At 40.2% G+C, this 26,876-nt stretch overlaps 2 protein-coding genes across 6 annotated transcripts in view; both read right to left on the reverse strand.

Moving 5' to 3' along the window:
- col15a1b (collagen, type XV, alpha 1b) overlaps positions 1 to 19,700 on the reverse strand; it is a 55,534-nt gene extending 35,834 nt beyond the window's left edge. Inside the window, exons 1-2 of the mRNA XM_085438701.1 lie at positions 19,625 to 19,700; positions 19,300 to 19,355 (exon numbers count right to left, since the gene is read on the reverse strand). Of these exons, the coding sequence (XP_085294827.1) occupies positions 19,300 to 19,355; positions 19,625 to 19,635 (67 nt within the window). The 5' untranslated portion in view covers positions 19,636 to 19,700. The remainder of the gene's footprint in view (positions 1 to 19,299; positions 19,356 to 19,624) is intronic.
- A 4,455-nt stretch (positions 19,701 to 24,155) lies between these two features.
- The window catches only part of LOC146688387 (solute carrier family 12 member 7-like), a 43,485-nt gene continuing 40,764 nt past the window's right edge, over positions 24,156 to 26,876 (reverse strand). For all 5 annotated transcript variants that reach the window (XM_085440395.1, XM_085440394.1, XM_085440398.1 and 2 more), the window contains one exon: positions 24,156 to 25,194. In XM_085440395.1, coding sequence (XP_085296521.1) covers positions 25,103 to 25,194 — 92 coding nt within the window. In that variant the 3' untranslated portion in view covers positions 24,156 to 25,102. The remainder of the gene's footprint in view (positions 25,195 to 26,876) is intronic.

The raw sequence follows: 26,876 nt of genomic DNA on the forward strand, positions 1-26,876 counted from the left end.
TGCACCATGAAGACCGGCTGACATGCAGACTTTTCTAATGTGAACCTCAATTATCTGTCAAGTTCATAATGTTATTAATAATGTTTTTCTCTTTAATTATTGAGACATTTTACAAAACAAAACTATTTAGATAGCTGAAACTGGTTAGTGGATGTAACCGTAACATGTTTTGTCATTAGTTGGGTGGTGTAGAGTCCAGAGCAGTGGCGAAGCCTTTGGACCACACACTCCATAAATATCACCCACAGAAATATTGCATTGTTGTTGCCAGATTTATGTTTGTGCAAACCTACAAAAACACCTCTAGTAAAGCTTTGAGGGATGCCTTTTAAGGCTCAGCTTGCTCTACATTCTCACTGACATAAATATATCTATTTATTTAGAGTTGGAGCTGCAGCTGAATCAGTCTCTGTTTTTCACTATTTTGGGATAGCCTACTATTATTATATATTATATAAAAACATTTTTATGATATATCAGCAGCTATACAGGCATAAGAAGAACTTTTTGCTTAGTTACTTTACACATAATAGTTCCCTGTTCTGTCTTGGAGCATGATCAGTGGTTATCTAAGTCCTCACCATCGCTATCAAGTTTGAAACTATTTTTGTCTGTGCTGCTTTGGGGTGGACCAAACCACTAGCAGCTCATAGAGGGGGGAGAACATCCCAAGAAAGCTTTAATACTGTTTAGGATGCAAGTTGTAGTCCAACACGCTAACATTAAAAACTATTTTATTTGGTTAAGAATTCATTTTTTCAAAATTTCACATTTCACCACTATTTTAAAGAGAGTCTCTTACAACTTAGCCCGACCATATCTGGTGCTACGCTGGCCCCAATTTTGTTGATCATCATACTAAATGAAACTACGGTGAATCAGGAGGGAAAACATTGCAGAGGCATTAGAAGGGAGGTTTCTTTTAAGAGCACAGAGGGAAAGCTTTGCTTCAGTGTGTCCTTTGGCACATAGTTTTTCGGTCACTTTCTACATACATTTCATACATTCCACTGTAACATAGAAATTGAATAAAAAAGTAAGAAAATTATCAAATATTCATATTATGTGACATTAGATAACATGTGAGAAGACTGCGGTTTAGAGATTGAATGTGTAATTCTTATTCAGAAACAATGAGTTATTCGTGTAATACTAATGTTTTTGATTGTAGTTACATCTCATTCTTAGTTTTTGACTTGTGCTCTCATGTATGTGTCTATAACTAGAAAAGCTCAAATTTCCATCACCATTGCCAGAGAATGGTGCTGTTGGGTAAAAGCAGGAAAATGGCTTCACCTTTAATAGCAAGCGCTCATTTGCTCCCTGACGCAAAATTATGATGATTGTTTCTTAATTGCACGATAAAAGGTTTGGACTTCACTCTGCTGCCGCTCACTGATCACAGAGCGAGGACAGGGGCCCCACGTTGCTGATGACAAAGGCATGACTGTTCTCTTGTGTTGTGTCTCTGTAAATGTTTGGTGAGGTCCAGGACAAAGGCTGGATTGGTGGTAATGACTGGATTGTGATGTTTGTTTAGGTTTGAGTTTACTTGTACTGTTTGCTGTTTTTTTTTTTTTTTTTAGAATGGAAGTGATTATTTATTTGAGCTAAAAAACATTTGATTCTGTATATTTCAGTCACATTTTTATTGAGGATAAAGAAACCATTTGCCAACCAGTTACTACAGCAAAACAGACGTTTTGCTGTAGTAACAAATGTAACTCAAAAAACCTCAAGTCTCAGCCATGTGTTGTGTGATTTACTTACGGAGTTGAACAAGAACCTAATTCTGTTATTCAGTGTTTTATCCAAGTATCAGTGGCTATCAACAAGTAGCTTTTACTGTAGCTACATCAATCACAGACTTTCTTATGTAGTTGAACTAATTAAAATGAAAAATGGCAACCAGAAACTGTCAATCAAATCGATTTTTTCTTAGCTATTCTCCTACTGGTTGGATGTCTGGCTGGTCACAGCAAAAAGACCACCCAAGGGGAAAAAAGAAACGCCCAAGAATTACAGTATTGTTCAATGCATTGTGTAGTAAAGAGCAGAATACTTCATTTGAACTCATAGTTGAAAGTACTGTTTTTATTAATGTTATCCACTTCTTTCGTCTGTTTCCTTGTTTTCCACTTATATGTTAACTTAAACTCATGTCTATGCTAAGTCTGCTAAGCCTGTTAGCAGAATCCAACCAACTACCTAACCCAGTGATTTCATGTTCTGCAATTCAACTTTATTTACACAGCGCCAAATCACAACAACAGTATTTGTATTGTAAGGTAGACCCTACAATAATACATACAGAGAAGAACTCAATAATCATATGACCCCTTATCAGCAAGCACTTTGATGACAGCGGGAAGGAAAAACTCCCTTTTAACAGGAAGAAACCTCCAGCAGAACCAGGCTCAGGGAGGGGGCGGGGCCATCTGCTGTGATCGTTTGGAGTGATAGAAGGAAGACAGGATAAAGACATGCTGTGGAAGAGAGCCAGAGATTAATAACAAGTGTGATTCAGTGCAGAGAGGTCTGTGAACACATAGTGAGTGAGAAAGGTGACTGAAGAAGAAACACTCAATGCAACATGGGAATCCCCCAGCAGCCTACACCAGCATAACTAAGGGAGGATTCGGGGTCACCTGATCCAGCTCTATGTTATTTATGTTACTCATTAAGATAAGATGGGGCCTGAATGTGTAATGGCACAAGGTGTTGCTGAACGTGCTCTAAAAACTTGAACTTTAAACACTTATTTCCTTAATCCAGTTTCACAGAGAGTGTTAAATCTGACAGTTTTCTGAGTAGGGCTCCATCATGTGAATGAGACTTTTACTGACATGTATGTAATAAACAATGTAATAACAATGCCTAAACTAGCCTGAAATTAACTAGCACCTGAACTCTTGGTTTGTAGATTTGGATAAGGGTTTCTAGCTTGTAAAATAGGACTTGTACAAATCTGCAAATTTATCAGAAATTGTTATAAATTAGACTATTATCTCTTAGTGGTTGTAATAAGAATGTAAGTGTTGCAACTGCATCAGAAACATGAGTCAATGAGCTGATGCCAAATGGAGCCTTTTGGCCACATTCAAACAGTAAATGAAAAGAGAGTGCTTATTTGCAAACATGACCCCAGTCGGGCTTTATGTTGTCAAAAAGTAACAGAAAGAAAGCTGAGCTCTGATGTGCGAAGGCGAATGTTAAGGACAATATTCTAAAACACTTCTTCAGTAAAGACTCAGAGAAGAGAAACACAGAGTTCTTGCTAGCAAGGGCAGTTCCCTACTGAGAGACTCCGGTGAGGAACTGCCCTGGTCTTTATTTGAACGTATGTGTGTGTGTGTGTGTGTGTGTGTGTGTGTGTGTGTGTGTGTGTGTGTGTGTGTGTGTGTGTGTGTGTGTGTGTGTGTGTGTGTTACTGCTGATCAAAGGGTCATGAAAGCACAAAAGGTACATCCTTGGTCAGGAAAGGGTAGTCTCCCCCTCACCCTAAATAACATGGTGAGGAAGTCCAGCAGTTCATCTATATGTAAAGAAGCACTTAAACTAAAACAGACATAGCTACGTTAATCCTACCATAAAACAATAAGAGAAAGTACGACCTTTCTCGTGCTCCCAGGATGTGGGTGTGTGGAATACACACCAAGCCTTTGCAGCCTGTTAAAGATCACACAACCTATCCCTACACAATTGATTATATGCCTCTGAGTATACATGGTTGAATATTTCCTAATACAAATAACTACAAGCAGTATTCTACCATATGCAAACTTATATCACTAAAAGATTATACTGACTACTAAATACAATTTTCTATTGACAGCGAACGTGGTGAACTGCTCCACATTCTTACGAGTATTTACAGACCCTTTTTTCTATACATGCTGACCCCATTTAGGGCCCCTGGATTCCAGGAGGAGTAACCCCTTCACCCTTCACCTCTCTCTCACTTCCTGCTCTACCTAGCAACTGCTACAACAATAAATGCTAATTGGTTTACTGTCACAGCCAATCCCATGGATGAAACTAGGAATTTATTTACAAAAAAATTCCATTTAAGCGTCTCCTGGAAAGACAAAGGAAAATCACAGAGGCATGCGTCTGTGTGGATATTTTGATATAACAGTTTTAGTTACAGAATTTCTTTAGATGACGTAAGATGCCAATTTTAAACAAAAACGTGTCCTGCTTTTGATTAATAATCAGAAAACAGTGATGTAGATTTATGTACATAAATGTGTTAAGATAAACAAGCTGTACAAGTATAACTATGACACATGGGCACATGGTGTCATTTCTAATATCAGTATATTCAGAATCAATAAAATCAATGAAACAGTATATTGACCACACATTAAGACACTGCAGTTGAAATCATACTGTGCTTCGTTCACACATGCTAGCACTCTGCCACCACCTTGTGGTCAAAAACAGTAAATTGGCTAGAGTTTAGAGAAGCCCAGGATATTTAACTGGCTTAGATGTCACAACACAATCCATCAAAATTACTGCAAGATAAAAATAAAATCCAAAAGAAAAATAATACTTGATATAGTGCGATTTTGTGCCTTTTAGTTACATTTTATTTATACAGCACCAAATTGACACAGCAGTGGCCTTAAGGCACGTTTTTGTAAGGTGAATGTTCTGTCAGAGACAACACCAGCAAGCAGGAGATCTCCTATGAGCAGCAGTTGGCGACACATTACGTATTGGTGTGAGGTTAATGTGTTGTGATCTGTTACAGCAACATTAACCATTGACTGAACTTTTGCCACATTGTGCACTAATGCAACGCCGTCCAAATGACACAATCACAGCATGAATAGTGATCAAGAAGCACTTGAGCTGAGCTAATGGGAGCTGTGATAGAACGCACAAAACACTTAGGAAGCAAGACCACAACTAGCAAGTTGTGCTCTTTCTTTTATCTACTACTAAAATGTAGTAGATAAAAAAATTGGAATTTGGTGTCACTTTTGCTCTTTGTGTGTGTGTTCATAAGCCCGAAGTGTGTGTCTGCATGCGCTCTTGGTTTTGTGTGCTTGAATGTACAAGTACTTTGCCAATTAGAGCGAAAGAGGTTTTGGTTCTCAGGGTTAGAACAACAAAAGAACTCATTTACGAGGCACTGCAGACTGTAACCTTTTTTTAAAGGAAGATTACACGTCATTTTTGAAACTGTTCATACAACATTCTTGGACACTTATCTCGAGGCATTTTACAAGCACAAAATTATGCAACTCACAAAGAATTTATTTGTTTTTTTGTTCTTTTAAATTTGTGTGTTTGTGTTGCTGTATATTTTACCCCAGTAAGTTTGACTGACGCCTCGTCTTAACCAACCCTAAAGACTGTAGCTGGGTGGGTGGGCTGCACAGCTGTCAACAGAGAGGACCTGTTTTCAGGTATAGGTGTACCTCACACACTTTCAGACTCCCAAACATGTGCAGACGCTGCACCAACCAGCCAAGCAGTAAATGAAGCCTGTGTTGAGAAGCTGTTTTCCCATCCCGCCCTCACTCCTCTTCCACTTTTCCTGTGTATGTATTTTCAGTTTATATTTCTAGGCCTTTCTATTTGAAAGAGTGTCCAAGAAAGGCTGCTCACACACTAAAAACTAACACTGTCATCAGCTTATGAGTGGCCAAGAAAACCACAGACAAGAATCAGTGACAACACTAAAAGTCAGCTCCACGGCTAAAAGTAAAACTTAGCGAGAATAATTTGGTTGCTATGCTCCTTTAGGACATTTGAGCGTCATATGTGATGGCAACTAAAAAAAATAAAGGGAAGTGGAGCGAAAAATTCAGAAGGGAATAAAATAACTTAAAGCTGAAATATGTATACTGTATGTATGTTGACCAACTGGTTTACAGTGTAATGGAGACAACATGGGTGTTACATAACAGAGGGACAGCAACGTTTCTGCATGTGCGCCTGCACAAAGTAAAGGCGACTGTATGATCAGAAAGACAGCAGCGTCTGTCCTTCTGATTGGATCTCCTCTGTGCCCAGGATGACAGTTGGGACACAAAGAATTCCTGGAATGTGAGAGATGATGGGAGATGTGCACAAACACACTCATACACAGGGGCACACACATATACACACAGAGAAACGGTCACACTTTTTGTGGGCTCTTTGATCTGCTGGCTCAGCCTACTGCCACAGTGAAGACAAAAGGGGGACCACCTGCAGAGGGAAGGGCCATTGTGGCCTGGGAATGAGTTAAAATCTATCAGTCTCTATTAGATGTCTTCTGTGTAAGTTCAAACAACAGGTTACCAGAACGCCTCAGGCTGGGGTGAGGGTGCCCGAGAAATCAGTCGTTTCAGACAAACGAAGAAGTGCTTTACAAAATCCTACAGTCGGAGGTAAAAAAACAAACAAACACCCAAAACTACTAAGGTAATAATACAATGCTTACCCACAAAATGATGACAAGTACAGAAAGGTTTCTTCTATACAGTGATAAAATCAAGTAACCCTGCCTGATCTACTTCAGCAAGTTGTTCCACAGTCATGGTCCCTAAACAACTCTGCTAGAGATTTTAGGAGTGTTCAGGTGTGTAAGGGATACATTTGAAAATTAAATCAACACCTACAGTCTAGGGACATTAATTGCCATTATGTGGATCCTCTTACAAGATTTAATTAATTTAAATGGGACCAAGTCACAGTCCCCTCAAGGAGCTTTATAATGTAAGGACCCTATAATAATTATTAACAGCTATGAAAAGTTAAGTTAAGATAAGATAAGATAGAACTTTATTAATCCCTCGGGTGGGTTCCTCTGGGAAATTCGATTTCCAAAAAAGCACAGCACCGACAGAAGTTACAGAGTTACAGAATATTATATATATACACACACACACACACACACACACACACACACACACACACACACACACACACACACACACACACACACACACACACATATATAAATACAGAGACAATATAAATAAAATATACGAAGGGGATAAATAGAATAAATAGGAATAAAAAATAAAAATACAAGTGAATTGCACATTTCAAGTATTGAGTCTATTGCACCGTTGACTATTTACAAAAAGTATTGCACAAGGTATTGCACAGTGAGGTGAAGAGGCACTACAGCTTAGTTGTTCCCCCCTCCTTTGTCCTCCTGTCTCCCCTCCCTCTCCCCTCCAGAGAGGAGTTAAACAGTTTGATGGCGTGTGGGACAAAGGAGTTTTTAAGTCTGTTAGTTCTTGTCTTGGGGAGAAGCAACCTGTCACTGAACAGACTCTTCTGGTTGTTTATGGCCGTGTGCAGAGGATGCCTGGCATTGTCCATAATGTCCATCAGTTTCTTTAATGTCCTTTTCTCTGCCACTGTCACCAGAGTGTCCAGCTTCATGCCGACCACAGAGCTAGCCCTCCTGATCAGTTTCTCCAGCCTGCATGAGTCCTTCTTTGCTGTGCTGCTCCCCCAGCACACCACAGCATAGAAAAGTACTCCAGCAACCACCGACTGGTAAAACATCCTCAGGAGCTTCCTGCAGATGTTAAAAGACCTCAGCCTCCTGAGGAAGTACAGTCGGCTTTGGGCTTTTTTATACAGGTGCTCTGTGTTGCATGACCAGTCCAGTTTATTGTCCACCCACAGCCCGAGGTACTTGTACTTGTTGACCACCTCCACCTCCTCCCCCTCTATCTGAACCGGCAGTGGACCTTCTCTAGACCTCCCGAAATCCACAACCAGTTCCTTAGTCTTTGAGGTGTTGAGTTGCAGGTGGTTTGTGTGACTCCATGCGACAAAGTTCCTCACCAGACTTCTGTACTCCTCTTCCTGATCATCCCAGATACACCCCATGATGGCTGTGTCATCTGCAAACTTCTGAATATGGCATAATTCAGAGTTGTAGCAGAAGTCAGAGGTGTACAGGGTGAAGAGAAGAGGGGACAGCACAGTTCCCTGTGGTGCTCCTGTGCTGCTGACCACTGTGTCAGACGTGATGTCCTTCAGCCTGACGTACTGTGGTCTGTCGGTGAGGTAGTCGGAGATCCAAGCCACCAGGCAGGGGTCCACCTCCATCCTGTTCAGTTTTTCCTGAAGCATACAGGGCCGGATGGTATTAAAGGCACTGGAAAAGTCAAGAAACAGTATCCTGACCGTGCCTTTTCCCCCATCCAGGTGTGAGTGGGCTCTGTGTAGGAGGTACAGGATGGCATCCTCCACTCCGACACCCGCCTTGTATGCAAACTGTAGTGGGTCCTGGGCATGTTGTACCTGTGGTCGGAGGAGGTTGAGGAAGAGCCGCTCTAGAGTCTTCATAAGATGTGACGTCAGTGCCACCGGTCGGAAGTCATTCAGCTCATTGGGCCGGTTCTTTTTGGGGACCGGGACGATGCAGGATGTCTTCCATAGGGCGGGCACTCTCCCCAGTCGCAGACTGAGATTGAAGACTCGTTGTAGCGGCTCCTCAAGTTCAGCAGCACACGCCTTTGGGGAGCCGCTATCAAGTTGTCAGATATTAACACTTAGATTCAAATTAGCTTAATTAAATGTAAGTAACAGCTCATGAGTTATTTAAGAAATAGAACTGGAAATCATGTGCACAAAAATAGAAGAATGCAGAAATTATAAATAGAGAATAGCAAAGGGCCAGCGACTGAGCCGTGGGGCATCTCACTGGAAAAGTTACTATTTTAATGTATAGTATGAATATTAAAATCTTCTTTTTCTTGGCATGGAAAAAGAGGGGGAGAGGGAGCAGAGCAGGGACAAAAGAATAGAAGCAGACACAGAAAGAGGTTAAAAAACAAGAAGAAAACTATGAGTCAGAGACGTTAGCAGAAGTAGAGTCGAGCCTCAGGGCAGAATCAACCCACTGTCTGCTCACACAGACACAAAGACTGAGTGAAGACAACCTACGGTCCAAACGTTGGCTTTCAGCAATACTGATTCTTATGTTTGAGGGCACACATGCACCACACATATCTGAATGTCTCAAATCACTTAAATCGCTTTCAAATTTGTGTCCCCTTTATGAAGGCCTGCATCGCACAATGGAGAAGTCATAGGGCTACACAATACAGTCTCAGGAACAGTTAACTAGACAAATCAAGAACGTGCTCCACGGTAAATTTGTTTATTCGTATTATTATATTAGGTTTCCCCATGTCTCAGTGATCTAAATCTTACACAGTATACAAACTGGGTGCTTTAACAAGCTCACTCAAAGGTTAAAAGTGTTATAGCAAAACCTTTTTTGTGGATTTTGTTAGAAGGGTTAATAAACATCTCAGTTCCCAAAAATCTGAATTTTCTGGCTATTTTCTGATGTGTTGGGTCTTACAGTGCTACAGATGAACTTCTCACCTTGAACACACTCGTACCCTGATATTGGACGCACACACACACAAAAACACAAGTTCAGTCAATGGCACACTGTAAAGCCTACAGAATATTTCAGATAGAGGACTGCATTGTTGTTAGGAGGTCAGAGGTGAACATCTGCAGAAGGACAGTTTCCATTACATCAAGTGTTCATAACTATCACCCAATCAGCCTAAAGTCCCTTTTTGCTCCTCTCACCCTTACTTCACCTCTAGAAACACGCAATCACGCAGACACGCACAGAAACAGAGTGAGACACACACAGGGAGAAAAAGAGGTCGTTGCTGTGAAGCTCAGTGATGTTTTTGCCTCAGTGCATGAATGTATACTGAGGTAGACTGTAGTCTACCTGTCTGCATATAACACACATGCAGATGCAGACATAAGCTGACGACAACAGCGAAATCTATTTTCCAAAGTTTATTTTCTAAAACTGCTTAAATCCTGTTGAGCTGTTTACATCAGCCTATGTCCTGCTTATGCATTAGTAGGGCACAGGGAACTGAATGTGAGATATTCGGCGTGTGTGTGTGTCTGTGATCGGATGTTTGCTCAGCTGCAAGTGTTGTTCTCAGAGCCTCTTGTCTTGCTCCAACGCGAATGCTAATGAAACACAAGGAAGGCAGTGTAAGGAGGTGATTCTTTAGCACATATGATCCTGTAAATACTGTCACATTATCACAGTTACAGTATAGAAGGTGTGTATCCCACTGGGCAACAGTCCAGGACTATAAGACAATTTGGATCCTTCACGGCAATGATGTCATTCCTGTTTGTGTTTTGAAGGCCTCGCCATTGTGCATTGTGACAGATTTTTGCTGTGAACTGTCTGGAATGAAAGGCAACCTTTAGAGAAATGCGACAGGAAAATATTATCTCATGTTTGCTCCACATGTCCCTCTGGCAAAGCACCATCTATCGGCATCCACCCACTGTGCACCACAGAAACCACTATTGTTCAGAATTCCAGTAAAATGCTAGAAAGTGTCAATTTAATTATGCTTTTTCTGTGCATCGGCTAACAGATAGGTGTGACTTCAGGAGAAATTCCTTCATCAAATAGTTTAACAAGTAGTTAAAGTTTGATAGTATTCATTTACACCTGGCGCAGGCTTTGTCTTTAAAGCTGGAATAAAATGTGGATTTTTCCTAATGAATGATCTGAAGAATCAAAAAGGTTTGGTCATCTCTGCGGTTCTTTTACAACTGTAAAAGACAGACCTAACATCGAAGAATCTCAGGACCCTGCCATCACCCCACCACTTTCCCCACTTGAGTAGCCTCATGGTTACTTGAAGGCTGACCAAAAGTCTAGTTACATGGCCTCACCAAACTCCTCCCACACCAAAGTTATTGCCAGAGCCGGTTGGACTGCTGGTACCTGTCAGCTTCAGAGTCCCATAGACCAATCAAGGCTGATGGGACTCTTTCTTTAGCATGACTGCTCTCTTCACCACCAAATGATATATGTTTTGGGCAGGCGGCCTGTCCAGGATCCCTTCCTTGCCACCTGATCCAACTCACCACCAAGTGGTGACCAGTTGACTGCTCAGTAGCTAAGTCATGCAGCGACTGATGGGAAAAAAGTGATCACCAACCCGTGACTCAGGGTGTCTTTTATACCAGAGTTGGCAAAAGTACAGACATTCTGTACTTAAGTAGAAGTACAAATACAACTGTTAAAAAATACTCCAGTAAAAGTACTGATTCAACTTCTTTACTCAAGTAAAAATGAAAAAGTTCAGTGTCTGAAATGTACCCAAATAGGAAAGTAAAAAGTAGCTCTTTGGAGGACGTTTCCATATTTGTGCAGCGCTAACTGAACCTTGTGCTGTCTTAGCATAATGATAAAATAATATCAGTAGATGGGAATACAAACTTTAACTTTTTATTTAAAAAAATCGAATTATACTCAAATTGAATCTGAAGAAAAAGAAGGATGATAAAGGATTTGGTCTATTGCCTACATTGTAGAGGGCGGCTTTGTTTTTAAATAGTAAAATGTGTACAGTCAGAGGTGAAAGTGGATTTATCAGGTGGGAAACCCGAAAATTGTTTGTAATGTTTCATGCAGATGTGTCACGAGTGTCCTGGCTGATTTCCATCCTCTACACTGAAAGCACACTATTTCTAGTGTCTTTTTTCTCCAAGGTATAAAGTTGGTATGAAGGTGAATGGATGTCAGCATCATCAGCTAAAGATTCACATGAATCTGTGCTACAGCTGATGTAACGGAAATCAGACCATGAAAGCACAGCCACTGTGCAGCAGTCACACACTGTTCTTTACTCCATCACAGTACAAACGTAGCTGTTTATCCTGCAGAGGATTGTCATGCAACCTTTAAATAACACAGTGAGTTTACCTCAGTTTGTTTTGCATGTTTCACAATATGAAAAATTTCCAATCAGACCCAGTATCTGATTTAAAAACATGAGGACTTACACTTTAAATTTCCAGCTAATCAAACACCACTGAGCAGTTCTTACCTTTAAATCTTCTAAGTGCCACAAATGGAGGGGCAGCTGGTCATTCCCTGGCAGATAACAGCCAGGTATCACAAAATCATTTGAGTCTCTCATTCATCAAAAGCGCGGAAAGCCAAAATAGGTACTGAAGAACCGAGTGCACATTCACTGTTCCTCAGGGAACGATAAGGGCTAAGGGAAAGAGAAATGTCTGAGCTGATGTAAAACAGTTGACAGTGAACCGTACCGCAGAATGTCACAACACAGAACTTGGAAGATCTTGGTGTGCTCGAGGACAGCGGTCCCCAACCTTTTTTGTGCCACGGACCGGTTTATGCCCGACAACATTTTAACGGACTGGCTTTTAAGGTGTCGCGGATAAATACAACAAAATAAAACTGGTACCGGTACCGAAAAAAAGAAGATTTATTCATAACAGACGTGAAAAGACCCAGGAAAAGAGAGTAAACGATAAAAAGGATAACAAAATAACGCTGAAAACCGATAAAAACCCTGAAAACCAGACATTTCACACCTGAGCTTCAACTCTCGCGGCCCGGTACCAAACGACTCACGGACCGGCACCGGTCCGAGGCCCGGGGGTTGGGGACCGCTGCTCTAGGACAAAAGCTTGTTGTGAGGAAATTAAATTGCTACATGTATATTGTGTATGAGCTCTCTCCTGGATTGAAAATTTGGGATTTGCTGTGCCATAACTTCCCTTTAAGCTTGGAGTACAGCATCACGAAAATCAAGTTTGCATTACTTGGGATTTAGAGTTTTAACAAACTGAGTGTGTGTTTATGTGACACTCTCTATCTGCAAACAGGAAAAGATGGGCATAATTTCTGTGCCCACAGAGTCAGACCCAAAACGCAAAATCATTCCCAAGCATAAACACAGACGCAGAAGAACCGTGTACTGTCAACATTTTCCTTAAACTTGGACATTTCGTGGCCTGTTTAGCAGAGGTAAATGAGTGAGTGCAACAGTTTGTCATGTAAAGTCAGACAGATAGGAACATGAAAGAAATTTGGGACGATTCAGACACTTACATCTGTAAATCTGTACGAAGCAGTGTTGTGGACAGACTTGTCCATAAAACCCTCAAAAATGTATTTTGAGATCAATCTGTAGCACAAATTTTAAGGGTGGGGCTTTAACAAAAGGGAACGCCATTGTTCAATTCAATTTTAGCCCGATTGCTATACTGCATTCACTTTAAATTAAGATGTATTTAAGGTTAGGAAAATGTGAGTGGAGCTAACAATGAGAAGAAATATCGTCAAACAAACTGGGCTCCTCTCATAGGCAGTTGCTGTCTGATGTGATCTCAGTAGCTTTAAACTCATTTTCATAGCTCTGTGGCTTCCAACAGTCTGCAGATGATTGTGAACTGAGGAGCCACAATTCTTCCATAAGATAAACAGCTGGTCACCACTGACCTCAGGTATACAGTTCAATTCAGTTTTGTTTATATAGTGCCAAATCATGACAGCAGTCGCCTCAAGGAGTTTTATATTGTAAGGTAAAGATCCTACCATAACACAGAGAAAACCCCAACAGTCAAAGGATATATACAGATAGTCCGGCTCACTCACACATGTAGGCAAGCTGACCCACCACACACTACAGTACAAAGAGATGCTGTTATCTTTTAACCCATATGACAATAAAACCTTTACTATCATCCAGCATACAGTATTTTTCTTTTTTTATTTCTTTTCTATCCAGAGAGAGACAATTATCCTCTAAGACCTGAATGTATGCCAAAACATGAGAAGCTCACAATGGGGCTGGGCTACAGCTACAAGCACAGTGGCAGTTAAAGCTATGTCATTGCTGCAGTCATAGTCACGCCTACAGCCTGTCTCTGCACATGTTTTTAACTGCAGAAAACTTGGACTTGTCATAGAAGGGGTAGCACATTCATGATGGCTGCATTCCATCTGGCTGAGGCTATGCTGTTTTGATTGCTTGGGCTTACAGAGACACATAATAGAGTTGAAGCATCATTTATTCCATTGGTACTTTCCCTCCTGCAGTTAGTGAAAATGTATACTGGGGGGAAAAAGCCATAATTCCTTGAAGCAGTCTGCAGCTAGGATATCTATCTAGCTATATCTAGCAGGCGGAGCTGAGACCATGTCATTGGGTTATTTTCCCACTAAAGGAGTCCAAATGAGTGTATACATCTAAAATCATGGGCTTGCTAGTGTATAAAAGGGAAATAGAGGTTTGTGGTATGTCTCTCAAGCTGTCAAACTGAAACACCACACTTCACACCACCCTGAATCCTCCCTTAGTTATGCTGCAATAGGTGTAGGCTGCTGGGGGAGTCCTTTGATTCACATTGAGTATTTCCTCTTCAGTCACCTTTCTCACTCACTATGTGTTAATAGACTTCTCTGCACTTAATCATCTTGCTATTAATCTCTGGCTCTTCCACAGCATGTCTTTATCCTGTTTCCCTTCTATCACTCCAAACATCACAGCAGATGGCCCCGCCCCTCCCTGAGCCTGGTTCTGCTGGAGGTTTCTTCCTGTTAAAAGGGAGTTTTTCCTTCCCACTGTTGCAAAAGTGCTGCTCATAGGGGGTCATATGATTATTGGGGTTTTCTCTGTATGTATTACTGTAGGGTCGACCTTACAGTATAAAGTGCTTTGAGGCGATAGTTGTTGTGATTTGGCGCTGTGTAAATAAAGTTGAATTGAATTGAATTCACTAAACCAGCAAGAGTGAGAAGATGGAACACAAACTCATTTTTGACTACTTTTCTGACAGTAACATAAAGGGAGTAAAGCCTGACATTTGAGGCACAGTGCCATACACACTAACACACATTTTCCTTACATATACAAAAAACTAACTACGCTGATGTCCACCCGAACTCTCAAGAAGGTTTTAAATGTGGCATATTTGTGGGAAGTGGCTCAGTTAAGAGTTTCATAAGTTTCATAAGTTACACTTAAAACGTTCTCCTTCTCTGAAATCATCTGGAAATATTGTGTTCAAAATGACAACGTGTATCAAAAGTTGGAGAAGCAGGACATTTCTTCATTTGGTTTCTGTGTCAGGTTCTTGTGTGTATGTGCTCTGTACATGCACCAGTTTCATGAGAGTTACGTATCTTTATGTCTCTAAAACACTGGTTTAACATTTAGCTGTGAGGCTATGCAGAGACATTTGCAAGAGTGATAAACAATGCTAAACAATTCAGATGAAGCTCAGCGGGTTAACCCCTAACCCCCCCCCCCCCCCCGGTATCATGTGTGTCCCTATCTTTATAATATACTGTATTATGTTATAGTGATTGATGCTCATATTCAACACGACCAAAGATTCGTACAACAAGATTAGTCTGTGAAGGTTCTCAGTCATCCAGGTCATCATAGTCTAAAGAGCTTGGAGAGAAAAGCATCTGGACTTCTTTGAGTTCTTTGAGTTTAAAGAACAAGTACAAGTTTCACTTAATGTGCTAAAAGCTCTAAACGCCCAGTTGCAAAACTTTTTCTACTTTTTCATCAGTGTGAAAAGCTGATAAGGTAAAACCCTACAATAATACAGAGAAAACCCTACTTGGTGACAGTGGGAAGGAAAAAATCCCCTTTAAGAGGAAGAAACCTCTGACAGAACCAGGTTCTGGAGGAAGATGGGAGAAAAGCCAAAAGTCACAGCCAATCAAAATAAAGCTTAAAACAATTGCGATTAATTGTGCAAATACAGAAGCTTAACTCACATAAATTAGTGAAGTTTCAGACTTTTTTTCAGTTGGAAAAATGCTGTCTTTATATGCTTGATGCCCCAAAGCACAGATAGAGTGTAAGAGACACACAATGATAGTGATTCATGGCCAGCTTTTTGAAAGAAACCATGGAAACAGTGTACTCAAACAGCAACAACAAACAGCTTCTCTTGAATGTTATGTTTGTTTTTTAAAAGCCATTACTTCAAGCTGTAAATCTGAATATTTATCTTCAAAAAAATCATCAGGTCAAACCAATAAATGCTTCTGATATTCCTTTCATTTCCTCGGCAGCAGCACAAATCCCCCTTCTTTCCTCATTTTGAACCCAGGCACACGCAGTTTTTCTGAAAATGCTAAAGGGTCCCAAAGTCAGAGCACTACATCACCTCTTTGAGCATCACATCATGGAAAATATGAAAGAAAGGCTATTTTGACTGGAAATTGAAAGGACCCTCAAAGAAACACCCATTATGCTGAGACTTTTTCCCCCCATTAAAAACAGAGCTGACCGTTACACTCATAAACCAATGGCACCTTTTACAGTTGGCCCATTGTGCCCAACTGTGTTCAAATCAAAGTCACTCTGGCTGAATGAGCACATTCCAGGCAGGACGTGGGACTGCAGCGAGGGCTCTCAGTGCTGTAATATACTGAAGACATTTAGGTAAAGGGTCTTTGATACACCTCTATAACATGCTTGCTTTCCAGGTTTTAGTCATAAAACACCAAAGGGAGCTTGGAGGGAGTTTTACTCCAGTAACATCAGAGACTGAATAAGGTCAGGAGTAAAAGTGATGTGAGGTCTTGGGTAAAACTGTTAAAAAGAAAGGCGGGCAACTGTCAAGTGCTAGTAAATGGCGGAAATTATGTTGTGGGCAGCAGAGAGAATTGAGTTGACATTTGGCTATAACTAAGGTTTTTACACTAACAGGACTGACATTGTCAGCAGCACAATAATATGACTTGGTTTTACTGTACAGAGGAAACACGTCAGAAACAAGACTCCTACTGGGCTCACCTCACATTCATTTATATTGGCTAAACATTGAATCCTTTCAGGGCAATTCAACCAACGGTAAATGGAAAGTGAAGGTTCCTGGAGCTGGGGCATTTTTTTCGGTGGGGGAGTGGGGGTCTGAAGTATGGAAAACAGTTTTCAGCTGAAATTGCAGTGTAGTCTACAAATGTGTAAATCATGAATGACGATGAAGTCCACTCTGACCACTAAATTTAAGTCCAGTGTTGTGATTTCAGCCCTTAAAAGCATACCTAAAAGAAGTTATCTGATTTCAAGTTTCTAAACTCAGGAGAGTGTTTTTCCCACTGGCTCGTTTGGACAGAGCACTCATATATTCTAGACATGCATCCAGTGGACATTAAACTGATTTTAAACTGCCAGGTTAACAGCAGTGACCAATGGGACATTTGTGTGTGAGGAAGTGGGCTTCGTTTGTCTTTGCGTCCACCAAGGACTGCTACATAACATGCTCACGTTGTAAGAATGTATCTGACATGAAGAATTTCCTGTTGTGCTACATGTAAGGACATCTTTGTGAAATGACACTATCGGGAGTTCATAGGTGAAAACTATCCATGTTCAGGGTGAGCTGATTGATTTCCAAAATCTTTAGGTTGATTCAGTGTAGACCCAAGTTTGTTTACATTTCAGGCCCACACTGTATTATCAAAAATATTCACTCGTCTGCCTTCCACTTAAATTCATCCCAAAGGTTTTCTGTTGGGTTGAAGTCAGAACTCTGCACAGGCCAGTCAAGATCTTCTACACCAGACTCCATGTCGTTATGGCCCACGCTTTGTGCACTAATGTGTGGATCCCTAAACTTTTCCTACAAAGCTGGAAGCATGACATTGTCCAAAATGTCTTGGTATGCTCAAGTATTAAGAACTTCTTTTACTAGAACTAAGCGGCACAGCCATCTGTGGTGACTGGTTAGGGGTGAGGGAACCTTGCCCACTTCCAAGTCTTCAGACAGAATAATGCTTCCTTAACCGTCCCAAATAACCACCACAAGCTTCTAGGACCAAATCAACTCACACAGCTGGTTTTTTTTTTGGTTAAAACAGCTGTGGGGTGCTGTACACTCTAGACTGTAAACGTATTAATGTCATTGCTGGATTTCTGCATTTTAAGACGAGATCGAAAGGCACTGACTCATTTTGTTAGCCTCGAGCTGCTATCGGAGGAGCTGTAGCTTTTTGCCTCAAGTCTCAACCCACAGGTTGCTGCTTTCTCTGGGTGCTGTGGGCGCGCACAGTGTCACGAGCTGTGTGAATAATCAATATCTCAGTGTTGACAAGTCTTTCCGAGACATATTAAGAACATGAGTTCTAACCAGATGTTCTAACATTATTTTTATCATCCATTGTCAAACATCACCTACACACCACTGACATCAAACTGGCACAGGATCAAAACATGCCACTCATAACTCACTGCACGCACGCACACACACACACACACACACACACACACACACACACACACACACACGCACACACACACACACACACACAGAGGAAACCCCCTCACAGCATTACCATACAAACACTTCACTTCTCACCCTGGTGCAGAGTTTGACTTCTCTGCCACTTCTACCTACATCATCATACGTAAAGGATTTAGGGGACAGAGGAAGCCTGGCCCATTCCCAAACAAACAAATAAACCATCACTCTCCTGCTGAGCTGTGAGCCGAGCCCCACAGCAGGCAGCCGCTGAATGAAAAGCACCACAGCAGGCAGAGGTGTGATAATGGAAATGGGAAGGGGGCTGAACCATATTGTGTGACTCATAATGGATCTGTGTGAGAGCAGTGGATTCAAGTCCAGACTCTTTTGTTGGCATTAAAGACGGTTAACTGCTATTTTGAGGAAGTTTTAAGCCATTTGTTTTACAAGAACTCTCCACCAGTTTAAGCTCTGCAAATTATTTGGGAATTAGTGAGGACAGGGTAGAAAGATGCTTTTTGGAGAAAAGCCTGTGAGGTCTGAGTGTTTTACATGATGTAAATCAGAATCTTAAATTATTTTACTAGATCATGTATGATTACCAGATGTTATCTAGCTGGAGAATAAGCAAATAATTGTGCATGAATCCAAAGCAAAAATTAGATTTTTTGATGTATATTTATCAGATGATAATTGGAGCTAAAGGAGAGTGCAGCATAAAAAACTAGTACGTTAGTTGACATGCTAGCAGACCAGACACTGAATTGTCCATTCCTGAAAGATTTATTCTTGTGATTTTAGTCTTTGAGAGGAAAATCCTAGTTGTTAAAAGTCATTTTTAAGAACTAGGATTTGTCAATAGTTTGTTTTTTTGTAAGGTTTCAACATTACCCTGAGAAATTTCATCAAGCATCTCTCACCTAAGGAAAGTTCACTTAAAATCCCTAAAAGACAATGACTCGCTTGAGAAATACCGTATAGAAACGTCTACAACCGTAGATCAATAATTTGGCATCATAGTTAACTTATATGCTTACTTATTATGTGTCGATCGCTTTAAAACACTTTTGCTGTCTATAGTTCAGTGGGATTAATCATCAACACTAGGAAACATGTCCCTCCTTAGATCAAGCATCTCTGGGTCACTGTCCCATTTTCTTTTTGCAATCGCAGACCCGTCCCAGCTGTTACTTTCTTTATACAGGCCATGCTGAGCTGCAGCTGCGTGAACCTTACCTTCTGTAACCTGCAGAGCCGCTGCCAGCCAGCACAGCAGCATGGTAAGACACCATCTAAGAAGACACATCAGACACATAATGAAAGTTGCATTTGGAGAAATTCTGCATAGACTTAAAAAAAAAAAGAAAGTTAAAACACACTGCAAAAAAGTTCATGACATCGATTTAAAATTCCGGCTGAAATGTAATAGCAGAAATCTAGCAGTGTATAGAAGAAATGAACAGGTCTGCTCTGAGAAATGCTTTTATAATTTCAATAATAATAATAATAATAATAAAAATGCAGAAAATGTTGAGGTAAGATATAAATAACAGCTTCTTACCGCTGAGACATTTCAGTAAATACGCAAATCCAGCTTTGGAAGTAAACTCCAAGTACATGTGTGAGGCAAACTTTGTGGTCCCTCTGCCTGACTGTGCAGACCTGAAGTCACAGTGCTGCTCTCTCTCCCTCCCTCTCTCCCTCTCTCTCTCTCAGCACAAAGACTCCCTCAGTTCTGTCTCTGACTCTTAGGACCCACACAGTTGGGAAATTTGACTCGCTTGAAGGAAAAAAACGTACTCTTTAGACCTTCTTTGTTAACCTGCTGGTTGAGACAATTTCCTTTGATTGATAATAACGTGATGGGCTGTTATTTAAAGTTAAACGCATCTACCAGTGAATCGACTTTCTATGTACAATACTGTTTAGAGTGCTTTCATTCATTGTACCTGCAGGGATATATTTGTATCATTGAAGTGAAAGAAATCCTGTAATGCTTCCTAATGAAAGAGTGACACAATGACGAAGTCAAAGAACATGGCCGGAGCTTCCTGCTTGTCCTGGGTCAAAGATTTGTTGTTGGTCACCCAGTGATCCTCACTTCCCCCATCCCCTGTTTCATTCTGTACACACTCACCCTGAGAGATCACTTTACTGCCTTTCTCCTATAAAGTAACTTTGTACTGACCTGTGTGTCAGATATAGTTGATGGTAATTCAATAAACACCTACAATATAACAACCAAGGCTTTTCTGTGATACGGGAAGTTTTGGTGCCACCTCAGAGGAAAATGACGATACTAATAATGTGTGTACACTAGCCTCTCCATGGTTCATGGAGAGGCTTCATCATCCAATCAAATAGTTTAATTAAAATGAAAAAAGAACAGGATTCTGCTTAACAATGAGCAGATGTTTGCACCTCTAAAAAGGTACCAATTATGAGATTAACGTGTGCAGCCTTAGGCTAAATGAGACAAAGCCTAATTTCTAAGAAATTAGAAAACAAAGAACATGTTTAATGTTTAAATAAAGAAGACAGAGGATTTAACCACAGAATTGATATATTAAAAAAGAACAAATCAATATTCGATCAAGTGCAGTAGTTTAAAATAGCAGAGCTTGACCGTTTTAATCTCCTCTTAGACATTCTTTCTCAAGCTAGCAGAATGAAAGGATAACAGGTCAACAAGGTCAAAGGGAATCTGTGGAATAATCATGTCATGATGTTAACACCCCGGCATCACCAGATTCTGGAAGGATAATGTCTGTGAGAACAAGAAAAGTTACATTCTTGCTCACTGCATCACCTTATACTGAGAAAATGCCCTTCCTAAGACACTTGTGCTATTTATACTCTTTCTGTCTATCTATATATCTATCTAGACTCCTAGGTAGGAGAAATCTGTTCTTACTGCCTTTCAAGTTTAATAAAGGCCGGTAATGTTTGGGTTAAATTATTCATTTGAGATGGTTGGGTGGGTCCAGGTTGTACAAATTAGCATGTAGTAAAGGTCATACATTTCTTGTATCAGATGTGCATTTTTTAAACTAATTTTTCCACTCTCAGAAGGTGTCACTCTGCTGTACAATCACAACACACGTTTTCATTCTTTTTCTCAGAGTTTGAATGGCACACAGAGGGCTCTGTCACTTGAATGTAAATCCATATGGGCTTTCGATTGCTTTCCACAAGTATCTGAGAGAAATGTCAAGTTTAATATCGGCGAAAAGGTCTGTTATGTCTTCTAGCTATTTGCTAGCCTTTCCTATCGGATGGCACTGGGCAGGAAGTATATCATGTGTTTTAAGAACTTTTTTCTCCTGAAAACAATAGCTCGCTGAGGCAGAAAACGATGCTTAGAAGTGCAGTGAGACAGCTGTAGGAGGGGGTCAATTTTCAATGTTCACTCAACTTGTACAAAAGCTTAATAAACAATGACTATGCTGAGCAACAGATAGGTGGCATTTCATCTCATTTTACACAAACAGACACTATTATTAAGTGCCAAAATCAGTATTTGACGTAATATCAGTGAAATATGAATGCACCTTGTTACTCATGCTAGCTAGCAGTAGCATTAGCTGATGACTCAGCAGCTTTTCCTTTTATATTGATTCCCTCAGTTCCAGAAAACCAGCAGGGTGATAACCAAAGACTATTTTTTATCACCAGCTTAAGTCTCTTTTCAGGTACCTTGCAGCTGCCTGGGGTATACTCTACCTCTCATTCAGTCACAGTTGGAATAGACTCTAGCCCAACAGCAGTCCTGATATGGATAAACAGAAGAAAATGATGGAACGAAGTCTAATTTTTCATTTATTATATGTCTCATATGTGGGTTCATTACTGTAGACTGCAGTCCATGTAATCTTAACGAAAAAACGAGATGCTGAAAGTCCAAGATTTGCAAAAATAGAATCCTCTGTGAACCCATCGTTTACCCATTTTAGTATTTCATGAGCTTTGGGGATTGTTTCACACACTGACACTTGAGGTCATCGTGGTTTTATGTGGATTGTGGCCAGCAGACAAGACTCTCATTGGGGCAACAATAAAGTGTCAAATTAGGTTAACGGTTCTGAAGGGACAGCCTGCACTTTAAAAGGAGCAAGGGTTATGGACAGCAGACTGCGTAACAGAGTTGTAATTCAGATGGTGATCAGAGCATCAGACTGGGCAGGTCGTTATTGTTGCTCTGTGCGTGCTGACCCAGCTAACCACTCTCTGGGAAAAACAGGAAGCCATTTATCCAGGGCCAAGTTTCCCAACAGCCTTCTTACAGCAGCTCCAAGATGGGCTCTGTTGTTTTGTGAGCCACTGATGATTTTAGAACTAAATTAATTTTTGGAAACTGAGCCTGAGAGGCTTACGTAAGAGACTCTCAGTACTACTCTCCTCTGGGTCAGACAAGAACTCAATACATCTGGCCAGAGAATATCACCTTGGTCACCACTCAGTTTTTTTTAAACTATATATTTATTGGTTTTTTTTTCTTCATTTAAACATGAAGTAACACAGACAGGGTCGACGTAAATAAGAAAATATATTAGAAAAAATAGTTATATCATCGGGGAGAAAATTTTGATATTTGGTTGCCAATTCAGAGTTATATATACACAAAAAGAATATCTTATTAATACAAATGTTATAAAGAAATAACACAGGAGTCTACAGTCATTTCTCTGTGAAAGCATTTCCATTTCTCCCAATATTGTTCATATTTTTCTGAAAATAGTCTCAAAGAGAAGGTTAGTCGTTCCATAGTGTGAATTTCATGTATTATTTCTGTCCAGTCCGAAACATTTGGTGCTTCCTCATTCAGCCATTTGCGTGTAATAGCTTTCTTGCTGGCAGCCAGTATCTGTAGCCGGTATCTATCCTGTTTCTTTAGTCTGTTTGGTATATTGCCTAAATAAAAAACACAGAAACTCCCTTCAAGCTGGGACCCAATTATCTGTTTAGTGTGTGCAATCACAGCTGACCAGTAGGGAGAGATTTTAGGACATTCCCAAAAGATATGGAAGTGGCCTGCTGAAGTCTATCCACATCTCCTCCAATATTTCCCTTGGTCAACATTTTTGCTTTGGTGTTCTTTAATCTTAGGTGTAATAAAAAACCTCATAGTGTTCTTCCAAGTGAATTCTCTCCATAGTTCGGAGCTGGAAGTAGTGGCTATAGGTTTACATATATTAGACCAATCTTCTTCTTCAGCTCTATTCTGGCCTCTTTCTTCCATCTAAATTCAATATACGTGGTAGACAATTTCCTTTCTGTTTGTAGTGTTGAGTATATCATAGACATTTTTTTTTTTTTTTAGCACTTTCCCTTTACATATGTTTATAAAGATTTGGACTAAAGACCACCACTCAGTTTGATACAATAATATAAAACTTTGAAGAGGATAAAATATTTACTGTTGGCACGCATTTCAAGTGTTTTGTAACAAAAGGCAGAAATTGAGAGGAGTAGAATGTCATCAGAGACATCACAATGGTCTATATCTGGCTGACTACTACTTTAGTTTCGTTTCCTTTACATACCGTCTTCCTGCTTCCTGCCCTTTGTCTCTGTGTGTTTATAGATATGTTTTATGTGATTGTTATGGGAGGTTCCTTCCAAGTCTTTACAAACACTTCACATTGAGGATAAGCTCATTTTGAGGGTCACAAGCAGTCTAAGCAGAGATTTCAAGTCTTCCCTCCTCCCTCTCGCTAGCCGCTGTCCCCAGGTCCCTACCGAGGCATTCCAGGGCCAGCCGAGCGGCATAATCCCTCCAGTCTGTCTTAGGTTTGGGGTTTCCTGTCAGTAGGATATGTACAAAACACCTCAGCTTTGGAGGCATCAAGAAACCAACCATCTCAATCGGTTCCTTTCACCACAGAGGTGCACAGGCTATTTGACATTTACTGTAGACACAAATTAATTATTGTTGTTTTGCTGTCACACATCATTTTGTCCAGGTCCATATCCATTGTTGTGCCTTGTTTTTCCCCCCTTTATAGTGTACTGGTACCTTAATGCTTATTACCTTTACCAAAGAAAATTAGCACAGAACATATTGCCATAAATAATCAGACATGACAACTTCATTATTATACAGACTTTAAGTTATATTTGTTTTTTGCTAAATAACATCCTAAAAAGAGATGAATCAGTACTAACCTATGATGAAAACAACAACAACAACACTACTATAGAGACTCCATATTGCATCCTTTGCCACTAGCTGTAGTGGCGTCTAAGGAAAGAGCTCACAGACTAACATTATGACAACATACAAAAACTCAGTCAAACTCATCAATAATTAAAATGTCCTGAAACGTTGAAACCAGCAAATCATCTGTATCATTTTCACTCTATTACATCTTCATTATGCTTGGCACATTCCCATCTGTGGCAACAAAAACAGTAATGGCCTAGTGTGTTACGAGCAGCATACGTTTGTTCATGGTCATCAACACATTATTCCACATTTGATATTCTTTCACAATATTGGCTAAAAAACATGTTCAACTCATTTAATCATCCCAAAGTAAAACATTTGTTACAATGAAGTGTCACAACTGGCACGGAAATAAATAATAAAGATCACAAAGGAAATATCATTGAATGTTATTGCCAAACGCAAAAGTATTCCTATAAAAGCCATTGCTGTGATCTTTAGGGTACTCTGTAAAAGGACAGTTTCCACTATATCTGCATGTCTCAGTGAAACCAACGATTGCACTAAAGGCAACAAAAACAAGCTGCAGTTCATGTTTTTTCATCTGGAGCCCCTAGTGGTCTGTCTGTAGTCAATCCTCTTCACTTCCAGACTCTGCACTAAGCTGAGGCTGTGCTGTATGCAGAGTCCCTTGTTGTCCAAATGTGGCACTCTTCTCTTCATCAGTCATCCAGGTTATTGTAATCTAAGGAGGTTGGAAATACTGGACTTCTTAAAAAACAAAGTCTGTTGTCACTGTCCCACCTTAAAGCCTTTGTGTCCAAACATGGTTCGTTTAAAGTACACGTCCAAAAAAATAGGAACCTCTTTGCGCTAGGAGTAGATAGTAATGACCTCCCGACCTCCTCCCCGAACCAACAGTACACGGTCTAGACCTTCCATTAAAACTTCCAGGAACTCCATATCTGAGACACACATTCTGGTTAAGGGGGTTATGCACTACTATTAGACTCAATATGCTTTATTATTTTCTTACCAGGATGAATCAGTAAATGCCACTTCAATATCTTTATTCTAAGTATCGGGTTTTTAGGTCTGATGTCATTAGCAGTTTCCAGGTCCAAACTCCACTTCAGGTCCCAAAGTCAAACGAACAGTGCAGCATCACTGAGAGCTAAAAACTGTCTAAATTCTTTCATCTTTAATAAAATGATCAGCGTTGCTGCTTTACCAGGTGTAGTAATTAATTTTAACATCCAGGCATCCATGAAAACAGAATTTATTAAATTTAATGGAGTTAGAAGTTAGCAGGAAGTTAGCTCGCTAGTTTCCACCCAAACATGATATAGCATGTTCTGAATGAGAGATTTCTGAAAAAATTAAACGTACAGCTCTGCTGTCACTTCCAACATAAATGAAGACAGAAAAACTAAACAGCAGTAATGTTTGTAGGGTTACTGAAGTTGGGCTAGCTGTTTTATAATGTGCTACATTAGCATAATCTAAACACATTATCACAGTGAAGCTGGAGGATGAACGCTAATGTTTTTCCACTTAACAAAAATTAACATGAATGCTCCACAAATGCAATTGCATTTCTTTTAGGGGCTTGTTCAGATTAAATAAAACAAGATACAAAGCATTAAAACATGTTAAAAACACAACAGCCTTAATAAACGCAAAGTAGTCTGGACCCGGAAGCCGGGTTCATACGTCGTCACTTAAAGACTGGATAGAACTGCTGTTATAGTTGGATAGCTTAGCTTAACTTAGCTTAGAACTGGGGCAAAGAATTAACATTGGTCCAAAATGTAAAAAATAACCCAAAATTCAACCTGGAGTTACGAAGATATGGAAACATTAAGGATTTACTTTGTTTTTTATAAGACTGCTTAGAGTCCTATTAAAACGTTTTCACAACAGCATCTTAGTTTTTATGTTCAGTTTTAGTGTGGTTTAATTAATGACATTAACTGAGTCAATATGCTTTAAAATGCTTCTAGGAGGATTTTTTTAACCTTTGGAAGAAGACACGATTGTTGACTATCTATCCATGCTTAGTTAAGCTAGCTGACTCTAGCATACAAACATGACAGTGCTATTAGGGCTGGGCCATATCATACCGTTCACGGTAATACCGGTATAATGTTGGGCAACGACAAGAAATTGAAATATCGCGATAGAATTTGGGTAAAACGCGTGTGCCTATGTTTTCATACGCATATGGCGGAAAAAGCATGCCGGCGGCGACGGAGAATGAGAAGGGCGAAAGCGGATCGTTGAATGAAGCGGATGAACCAGAAGTGGTTGGTAAAAATGCTGCAGCTTCAGTGGTGTGGAACTGGTTTAGCTTTCGACCGTCAGATACACAACAAAGCACTATTTTTGGTAGCGCATGCTAGCGGGTCATCGTTACTACCGTGTTTTTTGGAAAATACGGCACACTTAAAATCAATCCTTTGATTTTTCTGAAAATCGACAGAGCACCTTATAATCCCGTGTGCCTTATGTATGAACTCTGGTTGTGTTTACTGACCTCGAAACGATTTTATGTGGCGCTCGAAAATCTGTCAAATGTTTTAGGACGATTTTGCTAAGCTACGAACCCGCACCGCTTGATGGATTGTCGGAGCATTACCGCTTTTGC

This window comes from Copadichromis virginalis, linkage group LG18, assembly GCF_057382275.1.
Source record: "Copadichromis virginalis isolate Kocher_CV1m ecotype Utaka linkage group LG18, C_Virginalis_male_GT1.1, whole genome shotgun sequence".
NCBI classification, from domain to species: domain Eukaryota; kingdom Metazoa; phylum Chordata; class Actinopteri; order Cichliformes; family Cichlidae; genus Copadichromis; species Copadichromis virginalis.